This window comes from Dermacentor albipictus, unplaced genomic scaffold, assembly GCF_038994185.2.
Source record: "Dermacentor albipictus isolate Rhodes 1998 colony unplaced genomic scaffold, USDA_Dalb.pri_finalv2 scaffold_47, whole genome shotgun sequence".
Taxonomy (NCBI): domain Eukaryota; kingdom Metazoa; phylum Arthropoda; class Arachnida; order Ixodida; family Ixodidae; genus Dermacentor; species Dermacentor albipictus.
In genome coordinates, this window is record NW_027225601.1 from 656,302 (window position 1) to 682,097 (window position 25,796).

Here is a 25,796-nt window from a genome sequence, read left to right on the forward strand (position 1 = left end):
GGAAGTACAATGTGGATTGATTTGAACATGCTCTCAGGACCTGAGGACGCCTAAACGCAGTGAAGGAAAATCTACCATTATGCAAGAATCAGACGTATGATTAGAGGGACAAACCTTGGAATATCATTAGTAATATGGAGGAGGTATTTCAAGTGGCTGAGGAGTTCTAAAGAGATTTACGCAAGACCAGTGGCATCAATGACGACACCGGAAGAGCGAATTGTCTAGAGGAATTTGACATCCCACAAGTAACGCCAGAGGAAGTAAAGAAAGCCTTGTGAGCTATGCAAATTGGGAAGGCAGAAAGGGAGGATCAAGTACCAGCAGATTTGTTGAAGGATGGTGGGCAGATTGCTCTAGAAAAACTAGCCACCCTGTACGCGCAATGTTTCCTGACCTCGAGCCTGCCGGAATCTTGGCAGAACGCCGATATAATCTAAATCCATCAGAAAGTGGACGCCAAAGACTTGAAAAAATTATAGACTGTTCAGCTTACTCTACGTTGCCTGCAAAGTATTTCCTAAGGTCATCCCAAATAGAATCAGGACAACCTTAGACTTCTGTAAACCAAATGACCAGGGCTGATTTCGTAAACGCTACTCAACAATAGACAATATTCACACTATCAATCAGGTTATAGAGAAGTGCGCAGAATATAACCAACCCTTATATATAGCTTTGATTGATTACGTGAAAGCGTTTGACGCAGTCGAATCTTCAGCAGTCATGGAGACATTACGTTAGTAATAAACTCAAAGTAATAAACTGAAAAACCTACATATTTGACAGCAACGCCTGTCTTCTTCTTTGACTGTATTTTAACGTGTCCGTGCATTACTTTGGGCAAAACTACTATAGTTAGATTTGAAGACCAACAAGAACAAAGGGAGTTTTCCTGAAAGGAGCTAAGGATTTGTGGCGCCAGGCCAATCACACAGTGGGCGGGTACGATTCCCTGAATATCAGATGTGAGCTCTTGTGTTGTTCCAGGTAAATAAATAACAAATAAAAAGAAATAAAATAAGCACGCCATTTTATATTCCGCGCTTGTTTAACAACACGTGGGTAGCACGCCGGCAGAGCTGGCTTGTGTTAAAAACGAGCTAGAACACTGGTGGTTCTTCTGACTTCTTCATTTCTTACAATATAATTTATTAATAATAATACCATTTAATCTATAAAACGAATAGGCGGTCACTGCAACGCGAGGACAAAAAAAAAACTTCTTTTAACAGTGAGCCGACGGTAGAACCATAATATCGAGGCTACATGCCTAGTCCAGAACGCAGTGACGTAATCAGACTGTGATAAATTATAAAACACATAAACCGCACTGTGGTTAGGCCACTATTATGCCGTAAAATTGTGGTGCAAGTCATTTGGAAGAACAATGCAGAGGGGTGTCACATCATCCAAATTTTGTACCATTCAAGAAAGCCGTCTCCTTAGGTAACAAGAAAAGCGAAGGGGCACTATCAAACGTATCACTATTCAGAATGACAGCCTGAGCCTCAATAGTCGCTCGCACATCTTTATCTTTATGCTCCGCAAGAACACGGCAGGACCGATACACCGGCAGCAAAGCCACATTACTGACAGTGTGTTCAAAGATGGCCGTATTGCTTATTTCTCACGCTTGGACTATGGTCTAGTAATACATCGTAACTTCCTGTCGGTCCGATGTATTTATTTTTCCGCAGGACAGCGCAAGTTCGTAAAGAAACAGCTTCTGCGCAACCCACTGGAACTTTACGATGATTCATAGAGCATCCAACAGCTGTCTTACGGTACGGGTTCGTTAACCGACATATATTGCAAGCTTTTCTGGCGCTGAAAAGACCATATTTGTCTACACATGGCTAGCCATTTTCTGAAAGCCCATGTGCCGTTCTAGGCAGATAGAGCATTACCGCTACCTTCCCTTTCCTTTCCATTTGTTGATTTGCCACGTCCCGAGTTGTGCTGTGTGACACGCATATTTTGAGCAGCCCTTCTACGAGCGAAACCTGTACTGACTCCGGAAACCCTGCTGCTGACAACCTTAGCGACTGCTCCATAAGACTGGTAAAGATCTCATGACGGCACTGTTTCTTTCATGCATTTCCAAAGTACAAGTTGGCAATGATCCTCTTGACGAGCTTCGAGGGGGCGGCACGATATGGCAACAAGGACTTGTTAGCCCTGGATTTATAGTCCCAACACGTGTGCCGTTCGATGAACGTGAGCTGAACAGCAAAGAAATGCAGCACGGTATCACTCGGCTCTTCAAGCGTGAGGGTAAGTGGCCTAAGACCCGCACAAAACACTTCGTAAAGCTTGTGTACTGTAGTACCTGCGTTTGGCTCGAAAAGGACAAGGTAGTCACCAACGTACCTGACAACTTTAACCACCCTGTGTTCCGACAAAGTATGCGACAGGTTTCGTTACGGTGGGTTAGAAAAATGTCACGTAGTATAGGCGCCAAATATGAACCAATGCATACACCCTGCTTTTGGATGAATATTTCGCCATTCCATTCTGCATACGTGAAGTGAGTGAAGGTAGCAATGAAGCATATCTAAAAAGGCCTGAACGAATAAACCAGCTGAATTTTGATATGCAACCACACCATACTCGTCGATGGACTCTTCCACGCATGCTATTAGTTTCTATTGAGGCAAGGAGCAGTACAAGTCCTTTATGTCAAAGGGGCAAGCTGATAAGCTTTTGTCAGAACCCGCGAAGGAGAAAGTCCATCATTATTCCAAATGCTGCCGCGGCAACACGCAAGCCAAAAAGGCAGAACTTTAAACTGGTAGAGCCCATTCGGTGTAATGAAGGTGCCCTTTTCGAGATCATGCTTGTCAACGGCAATTCGTCAATAGCGGGACTGATGTTCTATGGGAGAGAAGTACATCGCGCGATGAAAAGAGTGGAGTGGACCGTCTGTTCGTGGCACAGCGTAGACGTACTTATTTAGTAATCTCGTTCAGGTGCCAATAGTCGATACAGAACCACCAGTTGTTGTCTTTGGTTCTGGCAAGCACCACGGAAGACGCCTAAGGACTGGCACATGGTTCGATGTAATCCTTATGCAGCATTTTGTCAACATCTGTTTTTAAATGACACAGCGTTCGGAAGCAGACACTCGGAAAGGGCGCCTATGGATTGGTCTGGCATCCCTAGTATTGATGCGATGGGTTACGAGAGATGTCTGGTGAAGTTGCAGCGAAGAAAAATCGAAAATATCGCAGTAAAACGATAATGAGTGGCGGAGATTTTCGGGCTGAGTGAACGAGAGGTGAGGGGAAATCATACTGTCAAGGAGATCGTCAGGCGTAGTACTTGTGTCCGGGCTTGCAGGTGATGACTTTGGATCATCCATAGTCAGGGCCAGAGCGTCGTGTACGGCTGAAGATTAATGCTGACCATCGTGATAGCTTGGGGAAGAAATTGTGTCCGTCCAAAATTAGGGAAAGGTATATCTGCCCAACTGCCCGCAACAGCCACAACATCAACGTGACATTCGTTCTGGTAGCTGGTCGCAGACGAACGAACACATAAACGGGGTGGCGACTGGTTTTGAGGTCGGGTCCAACTGTAGAAGGCAAGATGAGCAGTAAAAGAGGAAAGTGCGTGAGCAGGAAGTCATGGCCAATAATGATGTCATGAAGACACTGGTGTAGAACGGCGAATAGAACTGAGGTCTGGTGGCCAGCGAAGCTCACATGCGCAGGATTTATGCTAACGACGCAAGGAGTACCACCATAGGTAACGCAAACGACAGGGCTTTGCACTATGACATACTTTTCAGTTAACTGAAATGGCCATGATCATTTTCATACGCAAACAAGGCAAACACACCGTACACGCAGCCTTCCAACCAATTTGGCCCCTTCTGGTGAGGGAAACCTTATGCAGCGAATATTTCTACACCGCTATCATCACCATCAGCCTGGTTACGCCCACTGCAGGGCAAAGGCCTCTCCCACACTTCTCCAATAACCCCGGTCATGTACTAATTGTGGCCATGTCATCCCTGCAAACTTCTTAATCTCATCCGCCCACCTAACTTTCTGCCGCCTCTTGCTACGCTTCCCTTCCCTTGGAATCCAGTCCGTGACTCTTAATGGCCATCGGTTATCTTCCCTCCTCATTACATGTCCTGCCTGTATCCATTGCTTTTTCTTGATTTCAACTAAGATGTCATTAACTCACGTTTGTCCCCTCACCCAATCTGCTCTTTTCTTATCCCTTAACGTTACACCCATCAATCTTCTTTCCATAGCACGTTGCGTCGTCCTCAATTTGAGTGGAACCTTTTTCATAAGCCTCCAGGTTTCTGCCCCGTAGGTGAGTAGTGGTAAGACACAGCTACTATACACTTTTCTCTTGAGGGATAATGGCAACCTGCTGTTCATGATCTGAGAATGCCTGCCAAACGCACCCCAGTCCATTCTTATTCTTCTGATTATTCCCGTCTCATGATCCGGATCCGCCGTTCACTACCTGCCCTAAGTACATGTATTCCCCTGCTACTTCCAGTGCCTCGCTACCTATTGTAAATTGCTGTTCTCTTCCGAGACTGTTAAACGTTATTTAGTTTTCTGCTGACAAAATTTTAGACCCACCTATCTGCTTTGCCTGTCCAGCTCAGTGAGCATGCATTGCAATTGGTCCTCTGAGTTCCTAAGCAAGGCATTATCATCAGCAAATCGCAACTTACTGACGTAATGTCCACAAACTCCTATCCCCAATTCTTACCAATCCTGGTCCCTGAATACATCTGTAAAGACGCTGTGAAAAGCATTGGAGAGATCGTATCTCCCGGCCTGACACCTTTCTTTACTGGGATTTTGTTGCTTTCCTTATGGAGGACTATGGTGGCTGTGGAGCCGCTATAGATATATTTCAGTATTTTTACATACGGCTCGTCTACACCCTGATTCCGTAATGCATGCATGACTGCTGAGGTTTCGACAGAATCAAACGCTTTCTGGTAATCAATCAAACCTATATATAAGGGTTGGTTATATTCCGCACATTTCTCTATCACCTGATTGATAGTGTGAATATGGTCTATTGTAGAGTAGTCTTTACGGAATCCTGCCTGGTCCTTTGCTTGACAGAAGTCTAAGGTATTCCTGATTCTGTTTGCGATAACCTTAGTAAATAGTTTGTAGGCAACGGACAGTAAGCTGATCGGTCTATAATTTTTCAAGTCTTTGGCGTCCCCTTTCTTATGAATTAAGTATATGTTAGCGTTCTTCAAAGATTGCGGTACGCTCGAGGTCATGAGGCATTGCGTATACAGGGTGGCCAGTTATCCCTATCACGCACACCGCTATCACGCACACCCGAATACTACACAACGCCTACAGCAGTACGTTACTGCATATCGACGACGCACCTCTACCTATGCCATGCTCTTTCGACCCTACAATAAATATCTTCCACACCTGAAACCCCTAACTGAAGACTACATTTCAGTTGTCTACAAAAGGCTTTCTGTAATGTCGATCACAACAGCATGGTAAACGAGCTCCAAACAATAAACCTCGTTACCAGCCTGCATGACTATCTCCGTTGTTTACTTCATGGCCTCACTTGTTCCAGCTTCGATGGCATCACATCTTGAAACTACGACCACGACAACCCCGCTATTGCACCGAGCTATGTGCTGCCGCCTGTTCTTTTTAACGGCACCATGCGCCACAGACATCAAGCGTTGTCCACAATGAGCGACTTAAATCCATTTTATAGGCCGAGGGTATCACTATCAGCGCGTCATTTCATTGGTACTTCTAACAATTTTATGAACAATACCTCCCTTGAAACTTTATCTTATTGTAATGTGAGCAGCTTGCACAAACACAACGACGACCTTTGCTCTCTTCTGTCATTGTATTCTTTCATGATTGGTTAATTATGGTTTCATTAGGACGTATGGCAGCATATACCCGGATAACCATTTTTTGCACTAATCGAAATGCGGTAAATGAGGGAGGTGACAATGCACATTTTGTCAGGTTTCTATATCGCACTCAATCATTATGAAGTGCTCTTTCTCTTTCGCGAACGAATTTTACAGGATTGTTGTGAATTGTAAATAGTTTGTTATGGAGGTAAGTTACAATGCTGCATACAAGAATAGGTGAACTTTTTCGCAGCATTTTGAGCATTTATTAATTTATGCAGCCACTATCAATGAATGAATATTTGTGGGTGAATACATTATTATTGATCAAATTAAGGAGCATGTGTCAAATATTTTTATTTTGTGAGAAGATACAGAGTCTCTAATGTCATTTCAACTCCAACACGTGCAACTTCGTTGGCATTCACATTGATTGGCCCTACCAATGCTACTTGAACACAGATACAAGCTGGTGCAATGTTTATAATTCGGCTGTAAAGGAGCATTGACCTACCGTAACCTTTTTCCTTTGCTCCACTGATTCTCAGGGCCATTCTTAAGTTTCGTATTGAGGTATCCAGTATTACATGAGTGTTTCTGTTATTTAAGATAAATCCTCCGATAACTCACAATAAGCAATTTGACAGCTTCAGGAAAGCATAGTGTGGCGCAGTAGCGTAATCGCCACGCATTAGAAAAAAAAATATTATAACACTCCTATCTATCCTAGCATGATGAATGGAGTGTTTAAACTCACACAGAAGCAACAATTATCGAAAAAAAAATTTGTACCACTCAAAATACCGTAACTAGTGCTATACATATTCGCAAGTAAGAGTATTACACAAGTTTAATAGTCCATCATTCTAGCAATCCAAAGGCTACATGGTGCATTATCAATGCAGTAGTTAGGCCATCGGTGAGAGTAAATACGATGGTTGACTTGGAAAATATAAGGAATACCTAAGAGATGCTTCGCAATTTTGTTTAATTGTACTTCTGTACCATTGTTCAAGCAATATCTAACAACGTCCCTCTTCTTTCTTTTTGTACTAGCCCTTAAAAGACGACCAGATCATTTAGTTTTGTCAGCATTACGGTGGAGGAGAGTGTGAGTAGTGAGCAATATGCCAATCCTTAATGCTACTGCGCGCGTTGATATATCCAAATGACCTTAAAGCTATGCATTCATATACTGTTCAAGTGATTAGAAAACAAATTCAATCTCAGTTTCTAAACTGGTACTTGACCAAACAAATTAGAAATGGTCATTGTTATTCCTATTTACGAAAACGGAACCATATTTTCTTGAAAAGTACTGTCCTATATCTCTCACAAGTTGCCTACACTTATCGCCAAGCGCATCGCTTGATTTCTTGAACGTGAATTCACTTTGTAACATTGCCGACATTGTTTTCGAGCTCAAAAAAGGATGAATAGAGAAGTACTAGTTTTTTGTGACTAGGTATGTTCCACTTGAAGAACAACAAAACTGTCCTAACCATGTTTTTTTAGAAGTTGCAAAACCATCTAAGACTGCAGATAATGAGATGCTGCTAAATGGCTTTCGAGTTTCAACTATGGAGTTTTGCCGCAGCTATCTCAATGACGAAACAACAACTATTTACCATTGCACGAACCACATTCGACATTTGCGACATGGCTGTAGGTGTTACACAAGGCTCAGTATTAGGGCGAATATTCTTTTATTTGTAAACAATCTTCCTAATGCATTAAACGACTTCTCCGCTGTAGCGTATCCAGACCACACTGTTTTACGTTGTGCGCTAGACTCTCTGGATAAAGCATTATTCCAAGAGGCTAATAATGAGTTCCTGAGTATTATCAGTTGCTTTAGGTCATATAAGCTTTATATATTCTTAATAGACTTTACGTCATATATTGTATCAAAACAAAAACTAAACATATTCTCCGTAATTCTTCCTCGAAAACACCTCTCACAGAATGCTACTCGCATTCTTTCTACCACATTGTACTTGAGCGTAACGCTACACAAACATCTTCATTGGAAGCGCAATAGTCCATCACTCTCTCAAAAATAAAGCAGAACTTCATTTATTCTGCACAAATGCCATTATTACTTTGACACTGACACTGTGAGAGCAGTTTGCTTTAGCAGAATCGACAGCCATCTATCCTACTACATAGCATCATGTGATCACACATACGTTTCATCTGTAAACGTATTGTACTCCTTCAGGAAATAGCTCTGCGATTTATGAAGTTTTGTGATTAAAATAATAAATGAATGCGGCTGTTTCAAAGTTTAAATACGCTGCCTTCTATTTTACACTGAATTTTAGGACAACAGTAATTACTCATGGTACCATTATCAATACCTGAATTGCATATTAATTGCAATAATAATTGAATCGCAATATACAACATACAATGAAACGCGCTCTAAAAAGCATCATTCACTCTTGTGCCCACATTGGCTAGAAATGTTGCCCTCCCCGATAACAGAACTACAACTGTTTCACATCGCGTAATGATGACCACCGTGTATAAGACTCGAACATGATGTATCCTTCCAATGCTAAAGCCGAAACCGTTCACCGCTTAACTTTCCACATCCTACCAGATGAAGGTGGATGCACCATTTCTAATCGCCTTCTCGTGATAAGACGGGAACCAGTCCTCGACATGCTCCGTCGGATTTGTATGTGTTCTAGTTTAATAAGATAGATTGATATGTTGACACTTTGCGACGCCATGTAAGTATTCCCGCTCTGCCAGCGTTTACTGTACACCATCACTTTTCTGAGCTTGATGTGGGCCACTGGATCCTTTCATCCCACAGTCCTTGCTGAATCCTTCATCATTATTATGTGAATTCTACTTCGCGATGTATCTGAACACAAGGTACGCAAGACACCAAGGAATCGGGTTGGGCCGACCGACTACTTCGACAATGCATGTGCAGTTAACACCAGTGCCAACTTAGGGCTCGCTGATTCGTAACTTTTGCCGGATTCAAGAATGCTGCTGCTCCGTGCACCTCGCGGTCGCAGCGCGTTGTTTGCCCCCTGCTGGGTGACATAATGTAACGCGCTTCCACGGACCCGGCTTTGGGCACGCAGCAGTCTGCCAGTTTCGATTTCACGCTCAGTGATAGCCTAAATTCGTTGTGCCGCTGTTCCGCTTGTATTAGTGTTTTTACAGATCCAAATGTAGGTATGATTTGTAATGAGATCTCGCTTCAATTTTGCAATTGTAGAAAGCCCACTAAATAAAAGGGGGTAAAGTAAATAAGAATGCCTTTTTCATGAGGAGCTAATTACTACTTATCACCTGTGACCGTTTGGCCACCATCACCGATGGCATGTGTCCGAAGGAACCTGCCATCGGTGTTTTTGCATGTGTTTTTACCTCAAAATCGGCCATTTATTATTATTACTTAGTGGTCGTAGAAATGCCTGGCATATTTTCGGATATATATATATATATATATATATATATATATATACATACAAAAGTTGTATGCAGGAGCCTACGAAGTGGTTCACATAAACTTTGTATGCTACGTACGTGTGACCAGCTTTGTTCTGCGAAACAATAACAAAACTTCCTAAATGAAGAATACACATAGAATTCAACTCACATGCATCTCCAGGGCACATTGATCTGGTAGTGATACGGTGAGTTCTATTTACGGGATTCTGTTCTAGTTCTTATTTAGTCCCTGAAAGGGTGCCATTATTTTCTAGCCCCAATTTCCAGGATTGGCTTGTCCTACCATGTACGGTTTCTTCGTAAAATACAAAGATACAATATCGCTCACTGCTAAAGTACTCTATTCAGTGAGCATAACTGTTATTAATATTGCACAATTGCTATCATCCACTTCGTTTTTATACTCGGGATGTACCACTGGGCGTTTGCCTATTCTTGGCATATCCTCCAGACCGGGTATGTTTCCTTGTAAAACAAGATGTACAGAAACCCTAAATATTGCCTGACTCATGCCATACGTTTATATGCGTCCAGTAGTCGCCACCAAATCACGTGCGTAGGCGTCTGCTGTAAAGCATTCTGTAACTTCTTCACCTCAGCTTCGCTTCGCATAGGTGCAAACATGTGCGCTGCGTCTGCGAATTATTTGTGCTCTGACTGAAGCATTTCATACGCTGTACCGACCCTACCGCTGTTTTAATTGTCTTCAAACGTACACCATACCATGGTGTTGATGTCAGGCCGATCTAACTATTTAACTGTAAAATGCAGGCACTCAGCGTGAATGAAGTGAGCTCATCAGCTTGGAGCAACTACGATACGCACCGCCCCGCACATTCTGTCCAAGCCGCCCGCCCATCAAGAACAGGGCGTGGCATTCTCCTGCGAAGGCGCCGAAACGACACAGCCCAGCCAGCGTCTGCTCGATATGCGCCCTTGCCGGGATCCTCCAGTGATGACGACGGTGGAGTGTCACCGAAGTTTCTGTCACCGAAGTTTCTGCCAACTATCGACGAACAGCCAACTGCCTGCTATGAGGCCAATTGCGTTCTGTAACGCAATTCTTTCATTTACAATAAACACTCATATACAATAAACACTCGAACTCTCGTCTATTGCTTATTCAATAACGCAAAGACTTTTTTGGCTGCGCCCCACCCCTTTCCTTGCATTTTGTGTACTTTGGCGTTTCCTTGTGTAATAAAGTGGCCCCACAACCAAAGTAGTGTACTGATACAAGTATCTTATGCCAGTAACAACAAAACGTGCTGTAAAGTACTGATCTGAGGATGTTGTAATAAAGATACAGCCACGTTTTGATAAACTGTAGCGAAAACAACGCTTATCACGCAGATTGTGTAATACTAAGCGGCCAGTCCTCGAAATTCTGTAATAGAAAAGACCAATCCTGGACGCATTATCCTGACTGGACATGTCTAGGAGACTGTAAGCAAGCGTTGTAGCATAGCGCGCTGTTAAGCCTCGTGGTTGCTTAGTGGTTATGGCGTTTAACTGCTGAGTACGAGGTTGTGAGATAGAATTCCGGTGGCAGCATTTCTATGGGGGACAAAATACGTAAAACACCCGTGCACTTATATTTAGGAGCACAATAAAGAAACCCAGGTTGTCCAAATTTTCGGAGTCCGCCATTAGGGCGCGCCTCATAATCACGTCGTCGTTTTGGCATGTAAAACCCAAAAATTTCATAGCGGACTGTCCCTCTAAAGTGTTGCTTAACATGTGTCATTGCCAAGCTTCACTGGTCGTTCCAAAGCATGGGATTCTGAAGGCTTTGTGATTATTAGAGTTCTGATAAGGTTATCGTGCGCCTCAGGAGTACACTCTAAGAAAAAAAGGACTAAAAGGGGTAGGGAGGTTAGTCCTTTTGGGGACTAACTGATTTGCCACAACCATTAGTCCTTTTGGGGACGAACTGACATGGGATGAACTGTTACTCCCCATGCGCTTACTCCTTCGGGGACTAACAGTTGCCCCTGCCCGATGGTCCTCAAGGGAGTAACTGTAATTCGTTCCGATGCTCCGCAAAGTTGGAATTAATTAAATTAGGCATTTATACCCTAATAAAAAAAATTAATGAGCTGAAAAAAAAAACGTGCCCGAGAGAAGGATTCGAACTCACGTCCTTTCGGTCACAAGTCAGGTACTCTGACCACACACCACGCCGCTTGCTTGGGAAGACGGGATATTTAGACATAGTTAAGCATTGGAACGCAAGTGCCGCAATATAAAAGTGACTCCGTATTTTGTGCAAGCTATTCAGTGAGAGTCTAACGTTGAGTGTACTTGCAATCATAAGCGACTGCGAAAGGAACTGAGCCCGAGTATTCTTAGGGGGATTTAAACTGAGGCACTACGCCATGGATACGTGTAGCGAGCTCAAACGGGCCACCTCTAAGACAACAGAGAAGGGCAATTTCTATGTCGCTTAGCGTGTGCCGTTTGAGCTACACCTCGCTTCAGTTCGCAACCTCCTTGGAACGGAAGGAACTTAGGTACTGTTGACCAAGAAAATCTAGCCGTCTATCAATGACTTGCGCATTTAATGTGCATCGCTCACTTATGGGGTGCTCACGAAGGGCATGCCTCTTCACATTCCAGTTTTAAGTTTCACGTAATTTTTTTCACGAAGAGGCAAGGTGCTGCTTTGCATGTAGTTCAATAGACAATGCACGAACTTCGAACCGTTCATGATTTATAGAGAATACCGTTTTCGCCGCATCGCATGACACGGACGAAAGCAGCGAAGTGCCTGGGGAGTAACTGTTGCCGTTCGTCCTCCCATTGCTCTCTTTCCGAGCAGGGACTAAACATTTACTCTCCGAAATTTGCACACGGCACGCACATTCATGCAGTTAGTCCTTTAAGGGACGAAAGCGCCCTTTTTAGGACTAACGGCGCAGTTACTCCCGTTTTCCCCGGGATTTTTCTTAGAGTGTAGTATGTAGGCCTAGCTTCCTTGCCTCTTTTTATTTTACGTTTGCAAGCGGCGTCTTACCTACCAGAGGCAGCGCGGAGTCTCCAATGCATTTCTTGCGTAGAAATAAAAACCACACGGAACATTTCCAGCAAAAGGAATTTCTCTCCGGATATAATAAGTGAGAGATCTGCGCAGAAGCGAGGGTAATGGGTTAGAGGCGAATGATTAAGTCTCTGTTAACTCTGAGTTCTTAGGCGTCGCCGGTTGTATCCCATGTTTATTTTTTCTTCATAAATAACCCCCTGTTTAGAATGCTTTTTTAATCATTCCCAAGACCTTATAAGTAATCGGTTCCTACACGTTACTTACATTGAGGCCACGTAAGCTTGTGGTAACATTTTACACGACTTCTAAATAATCAGGTATGTTTAAAATGCAATTCCACATCTCATGTATCCATTTGCGTCACATTTATTTGCCATAATACCAGTGTGTCTCGGTTGTGATAAATTCTACGAGTGCGTTAGAATTTCCATGCTTATTTTTGCGCAAGTTTGGTGCTGATATATCTTTTGCTGCTATTCTTACTGCTGCCTTTGCGACGCTTACTTCTATTTTCAAATGCTCCATTTGTAACACTTAAGGGTGTTTTTAGCACAAAAACGCATTTACGTCACATTTGTAAGAATGTGGGTCTAAGGATGCTTTCACTGCAAAAACAACCTCTGCATTTCCGTTACAATGTATTGTCCACTTAAACAGCCTTGTGATGGTAAGGGCGTTTTTTACTGTCGAAACACCAGCACTTCGCGCATGTTGTCCCAGTGCTGATAATTAGGAGGGGGTTGACGCGCAAGCTTGGGCGTGTTGGCGATTCATTAGAACAAAGGACCCAGCGCCCAAAAGACGGACAGGAGCGCTGTGTGCGTGTCGCCCTTTCCTGTCGCTCGCTTGTTTTTGCGCTGTGTGCGTTTTTTTTTGACGACAATCAGAAAAAAACTAATTCAAAGACATTTCATATAGTGCTACTTTTTATAAAGGGGTGAATATAGTGTTGAGATTCCGATTAGGTTGTAATATCCAAACAAGTACTCTGCCGACATGTATTCTTTAATTACGTAGAAGTGATGCGTGCACTGACACTACAGTGTAGGTCAAACAGCCATGGTTATATTACCCAATTAGTTTTAGGTAGTTACATGTGTTTAGGCAGCACGCATAATGTTTCTATCGGAACACCATGCCATGCATGTATATGCTCTGTTAACGGTTGCACTATTGTGCTTGAATGTCAAAGCGATATTATGTTGTGACCATTGTCGTATAATAATGTAAATCAGACGAAAAGCGCAAGAACTCTGGCATAATTTTACCAGATGGTTTCAGTGACATATACCTCCATATGGTGTCGGCATACATGGCATTCAACATTGTTTTTTCAGTTCTTGAATCCGTCCTTCTCTTCATTATTATTGTTTATGCGGATAGTTGCGGTATTCCGGGTGCTTTCAAAGCAGCTGTGGTTAAGCCGCTCCATAGAAATGGTTCTCATTGCAGTGCAGAGAACTACAGACCAATTTCCATTCTTCCTGCAAGGAGTCAAATATTTGGAAAACACTTGCTCGGGACAATGACCAATTTCAACAATAAAGAAAACATTATGTCACTATCACAGTTTGGTTTCATCAAGAGAAGAAGCACTATTTCCCTACTAGAAGAATTCACGGACACTATCTATAGAGCTATCGATAATGGCGAATTCGTATGTACGCTTTTTTTTTAGACGCAAGTAAAGCTTTTGATTCCGTTATTCAAACATTGCTTCTTGATAAGCTAGAAAGAATTAGTTGCGGGGGTCCATTTATAAAGTTGTGGTCTAGCTATCTTAGCAATCGAGCTCAGGCAGTGCGCATAAGTGACTATTCAAGTGCAAAACTAATGCTAAAACCGGGTGTTCTCAAGGGTCTGTTTTATCTACACTTTTATTTAACCTGTACGTCAAGAATTTGCTTCAATTTGTATCAGAATTCCCCACATTCTAGTGCGCCGACGACACTGTCTTCCTGATAACTCAAGCCTCTTTAATACATGTGGTTATATGCTTTAAGCAGATGGCACGTCTGTAATGAACTGGTGAATAATTAACGGAATTGGAATTAATAGACAAAAGACCAAACTACTTTGCTTTCATAATTCCCAAAAATTCATCGTCTTGTCCTATATGTGTTCATGACTCTAATTGTATAAACTGCAAATGCATACTACTAGAGCTCTAAACTAATGTAAAATTTTTAGGCATCATGTTTGAGTCTGACATGACATGGAACACTCATTTTGGAGGTATTATCAAAAAGCTTCGCACCACATCTTTTCTTCTGCATAAAACTTGATACCTGTGCCCATTTTCTGTCCAAAAAGTACTTGTTCACGTACTTGTGTACAGCTATGTTAGATACGGAATTACCATATTTTATTACTGTTCATTTAAATGGCGCAGAAAATTGAATTCTATCCTGAAATCGGCTCTTCGAAATGTTGCCTACAATGAGACCATTCCCTCTAATAATAAAAATTTTCCTATTTACAGTTGTCCTCATTTGACGCATTATTTTTTCAAACTGTTGTGATAAAACATTTTGGGCACAGTGATTTTCTTTTTCGTTTCGTTTCTGTCAGACCACTGAGACATCATGTGACGTTCACTGCTATGTGGTGTTATACCCATTTCGGTTGTTATACCAGAAAATGGTATGTTCTTAAGGTTTTTTTTCTCTTTACGCAGTGTACTGTACTCAATCTCATCAAAACGAGCACGCAAACTGTAGCTGTACCACTCAACCTGTACCAATTATTTTTCTGTTTGGTTGTCATTAGAGCCCGTGCCATAGTTTCGATTAGTCTCTTCGGTCTTGATTGGTGTGTATCCTTGTTTGTTTCCCTTTATAACTTTTCTAGCTTGCCGTTGCTTATAGCTCGCTTTCTTTTGGTACTTCGCTTTGGTGTTGTGGTCTCCTGTTGTGTTGTAGTTAGCTTCCATTTTGTAGCTTGCTTCAGTTTATAACTTGCTAACCTTGCCTTTTTGCTTTCTTTGAGTACTTGTCGCTGACTGCCGGGTAGAGCCCGAGAAGCCTCCATGTGATGGGCTGACCGGTTTTTGAATTTGTACTACTTTCTTGAAATAAAGGTTATTATTATTATTATTATTATTATTATTATTATTATTATTATTATTATTATCGGTCCAAGCCGTGCCTACCACTTGTTAGTGTTTCTATGACTATGTAGGTGGCGCTGACGGATGCCCGCCTTTATCCTCACTGCTCTTGATGATGTACATGACGAGGACGGACAGGGTACTATTACAACGTGAGAATTTAGGATTGAAATTTAGCGTTAGGAAATCAGGGGCCGTATTCTGTAGCGGTTCCTTTGGGAACCGGTTCCTTTTGGCTGTTGGCATTGGTCGGCGCTTCGATGTCGTCATCCCTGGTGGGCGGGACGACAAATTTTGATGACGTCACGCAGGTTGCCAATCATCTGGAAAGGAACCGGTTCCCTGCTAGGAGTGGAACCGCGGAGAAGTGGTTCGTTTGAGAGTCGCGCGCGGGGGCGAGCATGATGTCGAGGGTTGCTAGGGCAACTGTGGCTGTCGGCTAATCTTGCGCCAGCTGACGAGCCGGCACCTAGACGAGACGAGACAGAGACGGCAATGGCGGCTCCCATGCTTGTGCTGCTGGAGAGGGCCGAAAGACAACGACACGACAAGAGGCAACGACGCGACACGTTCGGCATGGCCGAAGAAGAGTTTCGAAGGCATTTTAGGCTCTCCGAAGACATGGTGCGACGTCTTTGCGATGAGCTGGAAGGACATCTTGGACCTCAAAGATTGCGTGGTGTTGACACTACGATGAAAGTGCTGTGCGCGCTGCGGTTTTTGGCCACCGGGAGCTTTCAACAGTGCGTCGGGAATGAAGAAGCGATTGCACTGTCGTAGCCTTCGGTCAGCCGGATCATTACAGCCGTCGCCAAGGCCATTACGGTTGTGGGCAAGGAAAAAGGATGGGTTAGATTCCCATCCACGGCACAACAGAAAGCCGCCGTCAAGGAAGGCTTTCTTAGCCGTGGAAAAATTCCAGGAGTTCTAGGATGTGTGGACGGGAGTCTGATAGCCATCGTTCGCCCTAAGAAGCTCGGCCCCGGCGAAACGGGATCGTACTGGAGCCGTAAAGGGTATTACGCCCTCAACTGCTTGGTCGTGAGTATTGTTCATTGACAAATATTTTCGATATGTGTTTGCGCGAGTGCACGTTGTAAAAAACTTCGTTTCGTTATTTTTCATCAATTGCCGGTAATACTGGCGTTCCTATTAGAGAAAGTAGCGTGTGTGTTGTATGTGTAATGACGACTTTGATCTTTGCATAGAACACGGCCGCACTTTTTCAGTGCTCTCGAATCACAGTTGAATAGCCTTTTTGATGCTACAATGTAAACACATTACGCGCGACTTAAACCGGAATAGACGCCGTAGCAGTGAAGGGAGTCTTCATCTGCGATCGATCCTAACAGAAGACGAGCCCTTGTGATTCTTATTGGACGTAAAACTAAAGCATTGTGGCCAACAGACTGTAAACGTGAAAAGGAGCATCCCATCAATGAAAATGGTGTGAGGGAGAATGAGAATGTGTGGGCACCCATTTGCTCTAGCTGTTTATACGGCACATGCTGTTTCCGCGTTCTTCCGCTTGTAATAGGCACTTTGTCTGAAAAAACAAAAACAAAAACACAGGTGGCACTCTTTAGCAGAATCTTATACAATATGGACGGAAGAAACCAAAGGAATTATTTTGCACATTGTGTTGTTACCGCACGCCATACATGAGCTTGTGAACACATGCCAACATTGCATTTGTAGGTTAAGATGACATTGTTATCATGCTGATCATTAGTTCAACTGCCTACTGCGTATGTTGATATCTCCTGTTCTGTAATTGTGTTCACTGACTGAACAGTAACTGGTTGGCAAGTAGTGTTGTAAGCAAAAGGTTGTGCCAGATATTTGTTGCAGTGGCACTGACACCTTCTCTTTGCTTTCCCTTATGAGGTGTGCGACGCGAAGCTGAATATCCTGGAAATTGACTTACGGTTTCCGGGATCGTGCCACGATTCTTCCGTCTGGAGGCATTCTGCATTTCGCCGCCGCCTCACTTGTGGCCTGTTACTTCATGGAGAAGTCTTGCTTGGTAATTGCACCTAAAGCAGCAGTGCTTCTTCCACATGTAACACATACACAGTGAAATAGTTTTGCATCCTAGCAAGCTTTAAGAAAGCGTGATTTGCTAGAAATGTGTTCTGAATACAGCAGTACCTAATGAACCTGCAGTGACTATCGAGAGAAACAAGTCTCTCTTAAAGGGCAGATATTTGTACCAGCATGTATACAGCAGCTTACATGTTATGCTGTTTATTTAAAAAAATCAATACACTGAATGCCACGTGGAGCGCTACAGGCAGGGGTGGAATTCTACAGAACACGTCGAAATGGCAGTTTTCAAGTATGGTGGAAAAGGGTTGGTGACAATGGAGTCGGAGACCTGTCCCTGTCCTTGGAACAAAGGAATAAGCGTGTGCGTGAAACTTTCGGCATCGACGTTAGTGATCGGTGTAGTATATATTGTAGAATGGTGCAAGTTGCGCTATTTTGCTTTGTGTCGCAATGTGGGCGATTTTTTTTTGTTGCAGTGACATGTGGTGCTGGAGTGTTTAGAAAGGATCAAACGGGTAGCTCGATTTTGGGTACCTTGATGAGAAGAGGTACGAAAGGTAGAGCAAGGATCCCAGATACTGGCAGCATATTCCAGAGTAGACCTTAGAAGTGTTTTATAAAATAACACTTCTGAAGAGAGAAGAGCTAATAAGTTTTAGTAGAAGATGTACATTTAGGGAGGGGCAAATGGGATGAACGGAGCAGAAAACCACGAGTATGAAATAAATATTACGTGTCCAACTTGACCTGAGAATGAGATTTGCAGCCGAGACAACAGGTGAAATTGGGCTTTTCTTTAAAATGAGTTGAACTTTCTTTACAACTTTCCGGGAAGGTCAATGTTTCATAGATATTGCAACAATAAATCCAAGACCCGCTCCTGTTGTAAAAGGGCCCTGGCGTAGACTGTGTTCTTGCATTGTGCCTTATTGTATCCATTTCGTTCACTGACGTGCAACACTTTACAGGGGACTCTGGGTACCCATTAGAGCCATGGATCATGACTCCTGTGCCTGGTCCCCCAAATCGCCTCACGGCAGGGGGGCACTATAATGAGGCACACGCATCAATGCGAAATGCCGTTGAGCGGTGCATAGGAGTCGTCAAGAGCCGCTTGCGATGCCTGCACAGGTATCGGGTGCTTTACTACTCGCCTCAGAAAGCAGCCACTATTGTTGCAGCTTGTGCAGCGCTGCATAACCTCTGCCTTGCAGTAGGCGTGCCTCTGCCAGACGACCCAGATGACGACGGTGCACATGACGACAGCGCACAGAGGCCAGCCCAGGCACAAATGCCACTTCAAGTACAGGTGCCACCGCAAGCGCACACTGTACAGCCTTCTCGAGCATTGTTTCAAAGAGGCCGTGCGGTGCGCGAATCCATAGTTGGTGTGTTTCGGCTGCCCAGAAATTTGCGCATTTCCTACCTGCAAAGTGTGCGCCGGCGCATTCGCTGGCAAATGAGGCGGAGACATGTGCTGGTGTAACATGTTTTATTTTTTCTTTTCATGAAGTAAATAGGCCGTGCACTTCAACATAACATATTGCGTGTGCTCACATGTGGCTAATCGTAGTATGCTGCATACTGCGGTAGTGAAAAGCACATGATTTGTCTATATTGAGCATGACAGCTACACATGCAGTGACAAATAACCATGTGCCATTATGTTACTCCTTTGCTTTGTTCACTGTGCTTTTGAATATTGTCTCGCCAGGGAATTTTCTTCAAATAAAGGTTATTTCAAAGGTGAATGGCAACTAATCTTGCATTGTTGAATATTGCTTTGCGATGCCTATGTTACTATGCAGTTTGCATTGTTCCAAAGCTGAAAGTGTCTGTTCATGTGTGAAACACAAGCACAGCACAAGTTACACAGCAACTGAAATGTCGTTCACAGCAATCTGTATAGCACATATTGAAACGTATAGCAACAAATGAGACATGCCAAGCACTTTTTGGAGCAGGATTTCTTTAAATAGCAGACACTCATGCTTACTACTGCTTTGTTTAAACTCAAGAGTTGCTTCAACATTGTATTTCTTGCACCCATGATTTCACATAATGCTCGTAATTGCTGCTTAACAAGGTGCAACTACGCTATAACACAATATAAACAAAATCATGACAATGAAACATTATTTTATTCTTGGGTACCTGCTTCGCCATTCAGGCATTACAGCAGGGAAGGTACAACTCATATAAATGAACACTCAAAATTACATTCATAAAGCATGGAAGAAATCATCATTTGAACAAATACAGACAGTGTCAGGTGGTACAGTATTTCAATTCCTTATAGTACGAACACAGAAAGAGTAGTGGAAAGCGTCGCTTTTAACCCTCTAGTGCATGGCGTCCCATATTTGGCACATACCAGTTACCATTCTTTCTCGCGTGTGTGAGATTCCCAGTTGAGAATGTGATACCATCAGAGTAAATCTCATAGTTATGTGCAGTTATTATGGGCAAGTGCTGCCATCTCTTGAGCGATACGCAAAACAGGTGAAGTAGATTTTGGGATGCGACGTGAAACTCTGAGGGCGCAAACACGAGCAATTGTTTTTTTTTTCTCTGAAAATTTCGACCGCAGAAACATCGAAAAATTATTTTGGCATATTTTTTGGTCTCGTCAATTCAAGGCAGTTACTAGTTTTCTCAATTTCGCCTGCAACTACAGCAGAGAAACCGAAATCGGTGTGTGCCATATTTGGTACAGTATGAACTTGAAATACAAAACATGGTAACGTGCTGCCATCTGTTCAATAGCCCGAAGTTGCAGGTCACTCTATCACAAGATGGAAGTTTGACGATCGGTAGGATAAGGGCGAATTGTCTACCAAACAGCTGCCTGAAAAGCGAAAAGGTACTGAAATGTGAAGGACGTGGTGCTTCAGAGGCACTCACAAGCGCGATAAATGACGTGGAGTTAACGTGTGTGCGTTGATACGATAACCGCCCCGTGACATGTCTGTCGAGCTTTGTTGCGGGACATCCAGTCCAAAAGACTAAGCGCTGGTTTACCTCCGCCAAGGTGTTTCGCGAAATTGATTGCCCCAGCGTAGTAAAGGTCCATAACACGCACATGGGTGGTGTTGACCTGCTGCACTCACTGTTTGGACTTTACTGCATACATATCAAAGTCGAAGAAATGGCACTTTTGAATTTTTACGCCTATGCTAGACTTATCGGTAGTAACAGCATGGGTATTGTACAGGAGGGTGCAGGAGCAGCTTAGGAGGAGACAAGTACTACCGCTGGCTCATTTAAAAGCAGAAATTGCAGATTACCTTACCTCGCATAACAAGTGCCTACCAAACTAGCGACCAGGATGTACTTCTTGTCAGGACATCGAATTCCAGGTTCAAGTAAAAAAAGCACAGGGACCAGCGGCCGCAATGCCACCCAAAGACGACCGATCTGACCAAGTCGGCCACTGGCCAGAATTTGACGAGAAGAAACAAAGATGTAAGCGGCCACCTTGCACAAACAAGTTGTTGGTAAGATAGAGGAAGTGCAACATTCATCTGTGCCTGTGCGCAGCAAACAACTGTTTCATTTCATTCCCCACATCGCACTAAAAAGACCACCGTCTGTGAAGCTTTGTTTTCCGCCCATGGCAGCAAGAGCGCTCAGCCATCTTCATGGTGTGCCATATTTGACACAAAGCTTTATCTTTATTATTACAGTCGTGTTTGTTCATTCAATCAATAATGAAAGCTGAAAAAAATCACTTTTCATAATTCATGCAATAGAGGGTCAAAAGGAATCTCACATATTTTTACTCTGTGATCTCGTCTTTGAGAAACATGTGGGTGGCTGAAAATACAATTACCTGGCTGTCCCCGTATTAGAGCGGTATATGTTATGAAGAAATTTTAATCTGAGGTTTCGGCGACGGTGTTCAAGAAGATGCCAATTTAATGCTTTTTTGCTTTCTGTCATGCTAAGCATCCTGTCATAATTGCCAAGGACAAACCGAAGTGCCCTGTTCTGCACTTTTTCTCGTTTATCTACAAGTTCTGTAGTATATGGAACCCAGCAAACACACGCATACTCTAGTGTACTGCGCACATGTGTGAAATACAGTTGCTCCCCAAGTTTCTGTGGCAAGCTACTAAAGTTACGTTTCAAGAAATCTAATGCTCCGACAGCCTTGTTCCTAACATGAGTAACGTGTCTGTTGTACCTTAGATCAGCAGAAAAAAATATACCTAAGTATTTATATTCTGACACTTGTTCAAGAGTAGCATTATTTATAGTGTTACGATTGCTGTCATATGAGCGCTTGCCGGTAAAGGTGACGTGGACACTCTTTTTCTCATTCAGTGACATTTTCCATTTTTCACACCATGTGGCAATCAAATCCAAATCATGTTGTAGTGCTTGTTGGTCAGATTCGCTGTTGATGACCTTAATACTATACAGTCATCTGCAAACATTCTAAATATTTATTTATTTATTTACGTGTACCTTACCGGCCTTCGAGAAGGCATAGTGTAAGGGGGAAATACGGTAACATATTAGTATAGAATTGGGAAAGAAATAAATATCAGTATAATGAAAGGAGTGCACACAGAACATGGAAAATTATTACATTAGCAAATACAATATGTAGAGCAACAACAATAAATGGTAAACAACAACATAATAGCATAATAACATTGTAAACGTTTTTACATGTTATACAGTAGTAAGTATTGTAAAAAAATTGGGAGCGCTGAAATTCCTAAACTTGTAGAAAAAATGCAAGTAAATTACAATAGACATGACATGTTTAGACGGTTGAAACGGCATATTGATTGCTCAGCAGATTGCGAAATGCAGTGTGTTTAGATTGGCATGCAATGGTATCTGGGAGTACGTTCCATAAACGGACCGCACGGGGCAAAGGTGAAAAATTAAAAGCGTGTGTGTTGCCATAAATACGGGTGTAGCTGAACTGATTGTTCAGTCGTTGTGACATCGAGGATGCTTCTTTCAGGTTTGATAAGGTTAGGCCAACTGTGTGAACAAATCTGTGAAATAATATTCGTACAGAAGATGATATATTGTTCGGCAAGTCGTTAATGTAAATTAAAAAGAGAAGAGGCCCAAGTACACTGCCTTGAGGTGCACCAGTGGTGACGTCAGAGAGGCCAGAGGAAAAGTTAGCAACAACAGTGAACTGTTCGCGATTAGTAAGAAAATTACGAATCCATGATCGGGTTAGTCAGTTCAGTTTAATTGCTGAGAGCTTTGATATCAGGTGGCTATGGGCTACACGATCGAATGCTTTCGAGAAATCCAAAAAGATGCAGTCAATTTGTTTATTACTGTTCATATGAAAGTGTAAGTCTGACGTGAATTCTAGTAGTTGGGTTTCGCAAGAAAATCCTTTTTGGAAACCATGCTGTAAATGATGTAATGCGCGAAGTGGTGCCATAAATGTGACTTCTGGGGTACCCAAGAAGTCACAGGTACGTATTCAGAGGAACATCCGTTGAGAGCCACAGACATCTGTCTTGAACGAAGATACTCGGCAATCCATGCGATAACCTTCTCATCCGATTTGTAAAGTCGAAGTTTAGCGATCAGTAGACTATGCGTAACGACGTCAAAGGCTTTTTTGAAATACAGCAATACAATCAACAATTTGTTTCTTGTCGACTGCTGAGACTAGCTCATGAGTGAATGCAACCTATTGTGTCGTACACGAAAAACCCTGCTGAAACCCATGCTGACTAGGATGAAGAAGGTTATTGTTATCAAGATGAGACATGATGCAGGTATGAACATGTGCCATAACCTTACATACATAAAATGCTAGATAAGGATACTGGTCCGTAATTCTCAACTCTGTCCCTCTGTCCACTCTTATGAAGTGCCACCACTCGCGCTAGTTTCCAATCACCAGGAACAACGCTGTTATTTAAGAAATTTTGAAATAAGCGACAGAAGTACAAAGATGCCCGAGCAATTGATAAGGAGTGATGTAGAGATATCATCCGGACCACACACTTTTGTCCGTTTCAAACTCTGTAATAATCGCTCGATGCTCGTCACACTAAATACAACCTCAGACATTTCGCCGGCTCCGACCGGAAAATCAACTCTATTAACCTCACTAATGTTTGAATGTCAACCTTACTTGACGCAAGCGATAGTAAATAGCTTGAAGATTTCCGCTCAAGCTCGGGCCATCTTCTGAGCGGCAACACTAGCGCGCGACCACACATCAGCCGTAACGGCGGTGACTGAGCGAATCGCGACAGCACGTCGACTTGGCGTTGACCTATTGAAACCCATGCGCCTGATGTTCACCTCTTCGTCGGGCTCAAAGAGCGGCGGGCAGACTCCGATGGCGCTCGCTCGCCCTCGCGGTCCGGGCAGGCTGCCTCCTCCGGTTCCTCTGTGATTAACACGTTTGTTAGAATATGGTGCGCAAAAGCTCCGTCCACGAGTGTGCTTACCTGGCTGCATCGCGGCGGGCGTTATACACGTCTTTCTTCCACGCGCCGCGCCATTGGGCTGCAGTTTTCACTGCCGGGCCCTCACGTTCAGCAAGGCAGTCACTTGCTGCCAGAACTCCTCCTTGCGCGCCGCCGTCAGCTGTTGACCCAGCACACACGACGCCTTCGCAAGGTACGGGTGCTCTTCAACAAATGGCACGAGTATATCGCGTTGCCTCGCTGAAACATGAGGACCCAGCCGGCTAACCTTCTGCGAGAACATCGTTTTGGATCCGCGGCGCGCAAACTGGCAAGTCCAAAACGTAAACAAAGCGAGGCAACTTGTTTGCATAACGTATGGCACACCACCTAGCGTATAAATAAGAAAACAACACAAATAAACACACAACTCCCAGTAGCGGTCTGCGCCGCAAGCTCACATTTATTACTGAAAATATATTTGCAAGTGTTCTATACAAACCAATGTTTTTTTATCAAACCAGCAACATCCTTCAATTGCTATACCGTCCCCCAAGTACAAACAAAAATGATGACGTGATCTTCCGGCAGACCGCCGCTCGTTGATTGGTTCCCCTCACGCCGCCCCGTTCCACTCTTTCTCCGAGTTACGTAATCCAGACGTAACAGCCAAAAGGAACCGGTTCCCAAAGGAACCGCTACAGAATATGGCCCCAGGTGTTATAGTATTCAATGAAAACAGTGAAAATAAAGTGGCAGTACTGGGCCAGGAAATACCTGGAGCGAATGATTATAAATACCTTGATAAATGGACAAACGAAGGCAACAGATATATGAAAACACAGGAAAAAACGATATCAGTAAGGGGGAAGAGAAATGCAGCCATACTGAACCAACAGCGCTTTGGCGTACAATAGGTACGAGGTGATCGGGGGTATGTGAAAAGGCGCAATGGTTCCAGGACTTGTTTTTAGAAAAACGGTTATTTGCTTTAAATCGGGGGTACAATCAGGACTTGATGGCGACGAAAGGTCAATGGGCGTCTCTCATTGGGCGCTCACGGGAAACGGTCAATGAAGCTGTGCAGGATGGTATGGGCAGGACAAGTTTTCAAGTGGGGGAAGCTCGCAGTAAAATTGATTACGAATAACGACCGAGGAATATGAAAGGAAGTAACTGGGCTGGGAGAGTGTTGGGGCATAGGATAGGCATAGGAAAGATATTGGTTCACAGTGGAGGAACAGAACTAGGAAGCTTATCAGCAAGTACGCGGCCCGTACAGTCAGCAACACAACAACAAAGAAATTCAACCGCAAAATCAGCGAGGCTGAAATAATCTCATGGGTGGTGGCAGTGGAAAAGAAACCTGCCATGAGTAACGAATTAAGAGTAAAAAATGAAATTAGGATAGAAAGAACTTATGATAACTTGAAGGGAAGCTCATTACTTTCGAAGTGAAATCACGATGCCTCAGAACACGCACCTATTCAGCGAGATGTGAGGAGCAAGAAGTGTGTGCTTGATGCGGTAAAACTAGGGAAACTGTGGACCATGTTTTATTAGAATGTGAAGATATCTGCCCAGCTAAAGATATCGATTTAGGCACCACTGGGCTCCTTAAAGTCCTTTGTTTAAGCATGAGCAAGCGGAAAGTAAAGTTGTCTGCGGTAGAGACTAGTAAGAGACGATTTGAGGATTTGTTGTAGAAAAGTAGTGAAACGACAAAAACGAGGACTTTTTTCTTTTTTCTTTAGTTTTTACCCTGGTAGGCATTACGTAGTTTAACAGCGAGAACTCAGTGGCACAACCCCCCTC

At 43.3% G+C, this 25,796-nt stretch overlaps 1 protein-coding gene across 1 annotated transcript in view; it reads left to right on the plus strand.

The window, feature by feature from the left end:
- LOC135905549 (uncharacterized) overlaps positions 1–10,444 on the plus strand; it is a 162,004-nt gene extending 151,560 nt beyond the window's left edge. Inside the window, exon 8 of the mRNA XM_070530109.1 lies at positions 10,145–10,444. Coding sequence (XP_070386210.1) covers positions 10,145–10,429 — 285 coding nt within the window. The 3' untranslated portion in view covers positions 10,430–10,444. The remainder of the gene's footprint in view (positions 1–10,144) is intronic.
- The last annotated feature ends 15,352 nt before the right edge of the window (positions 10,445–25,796 follow it).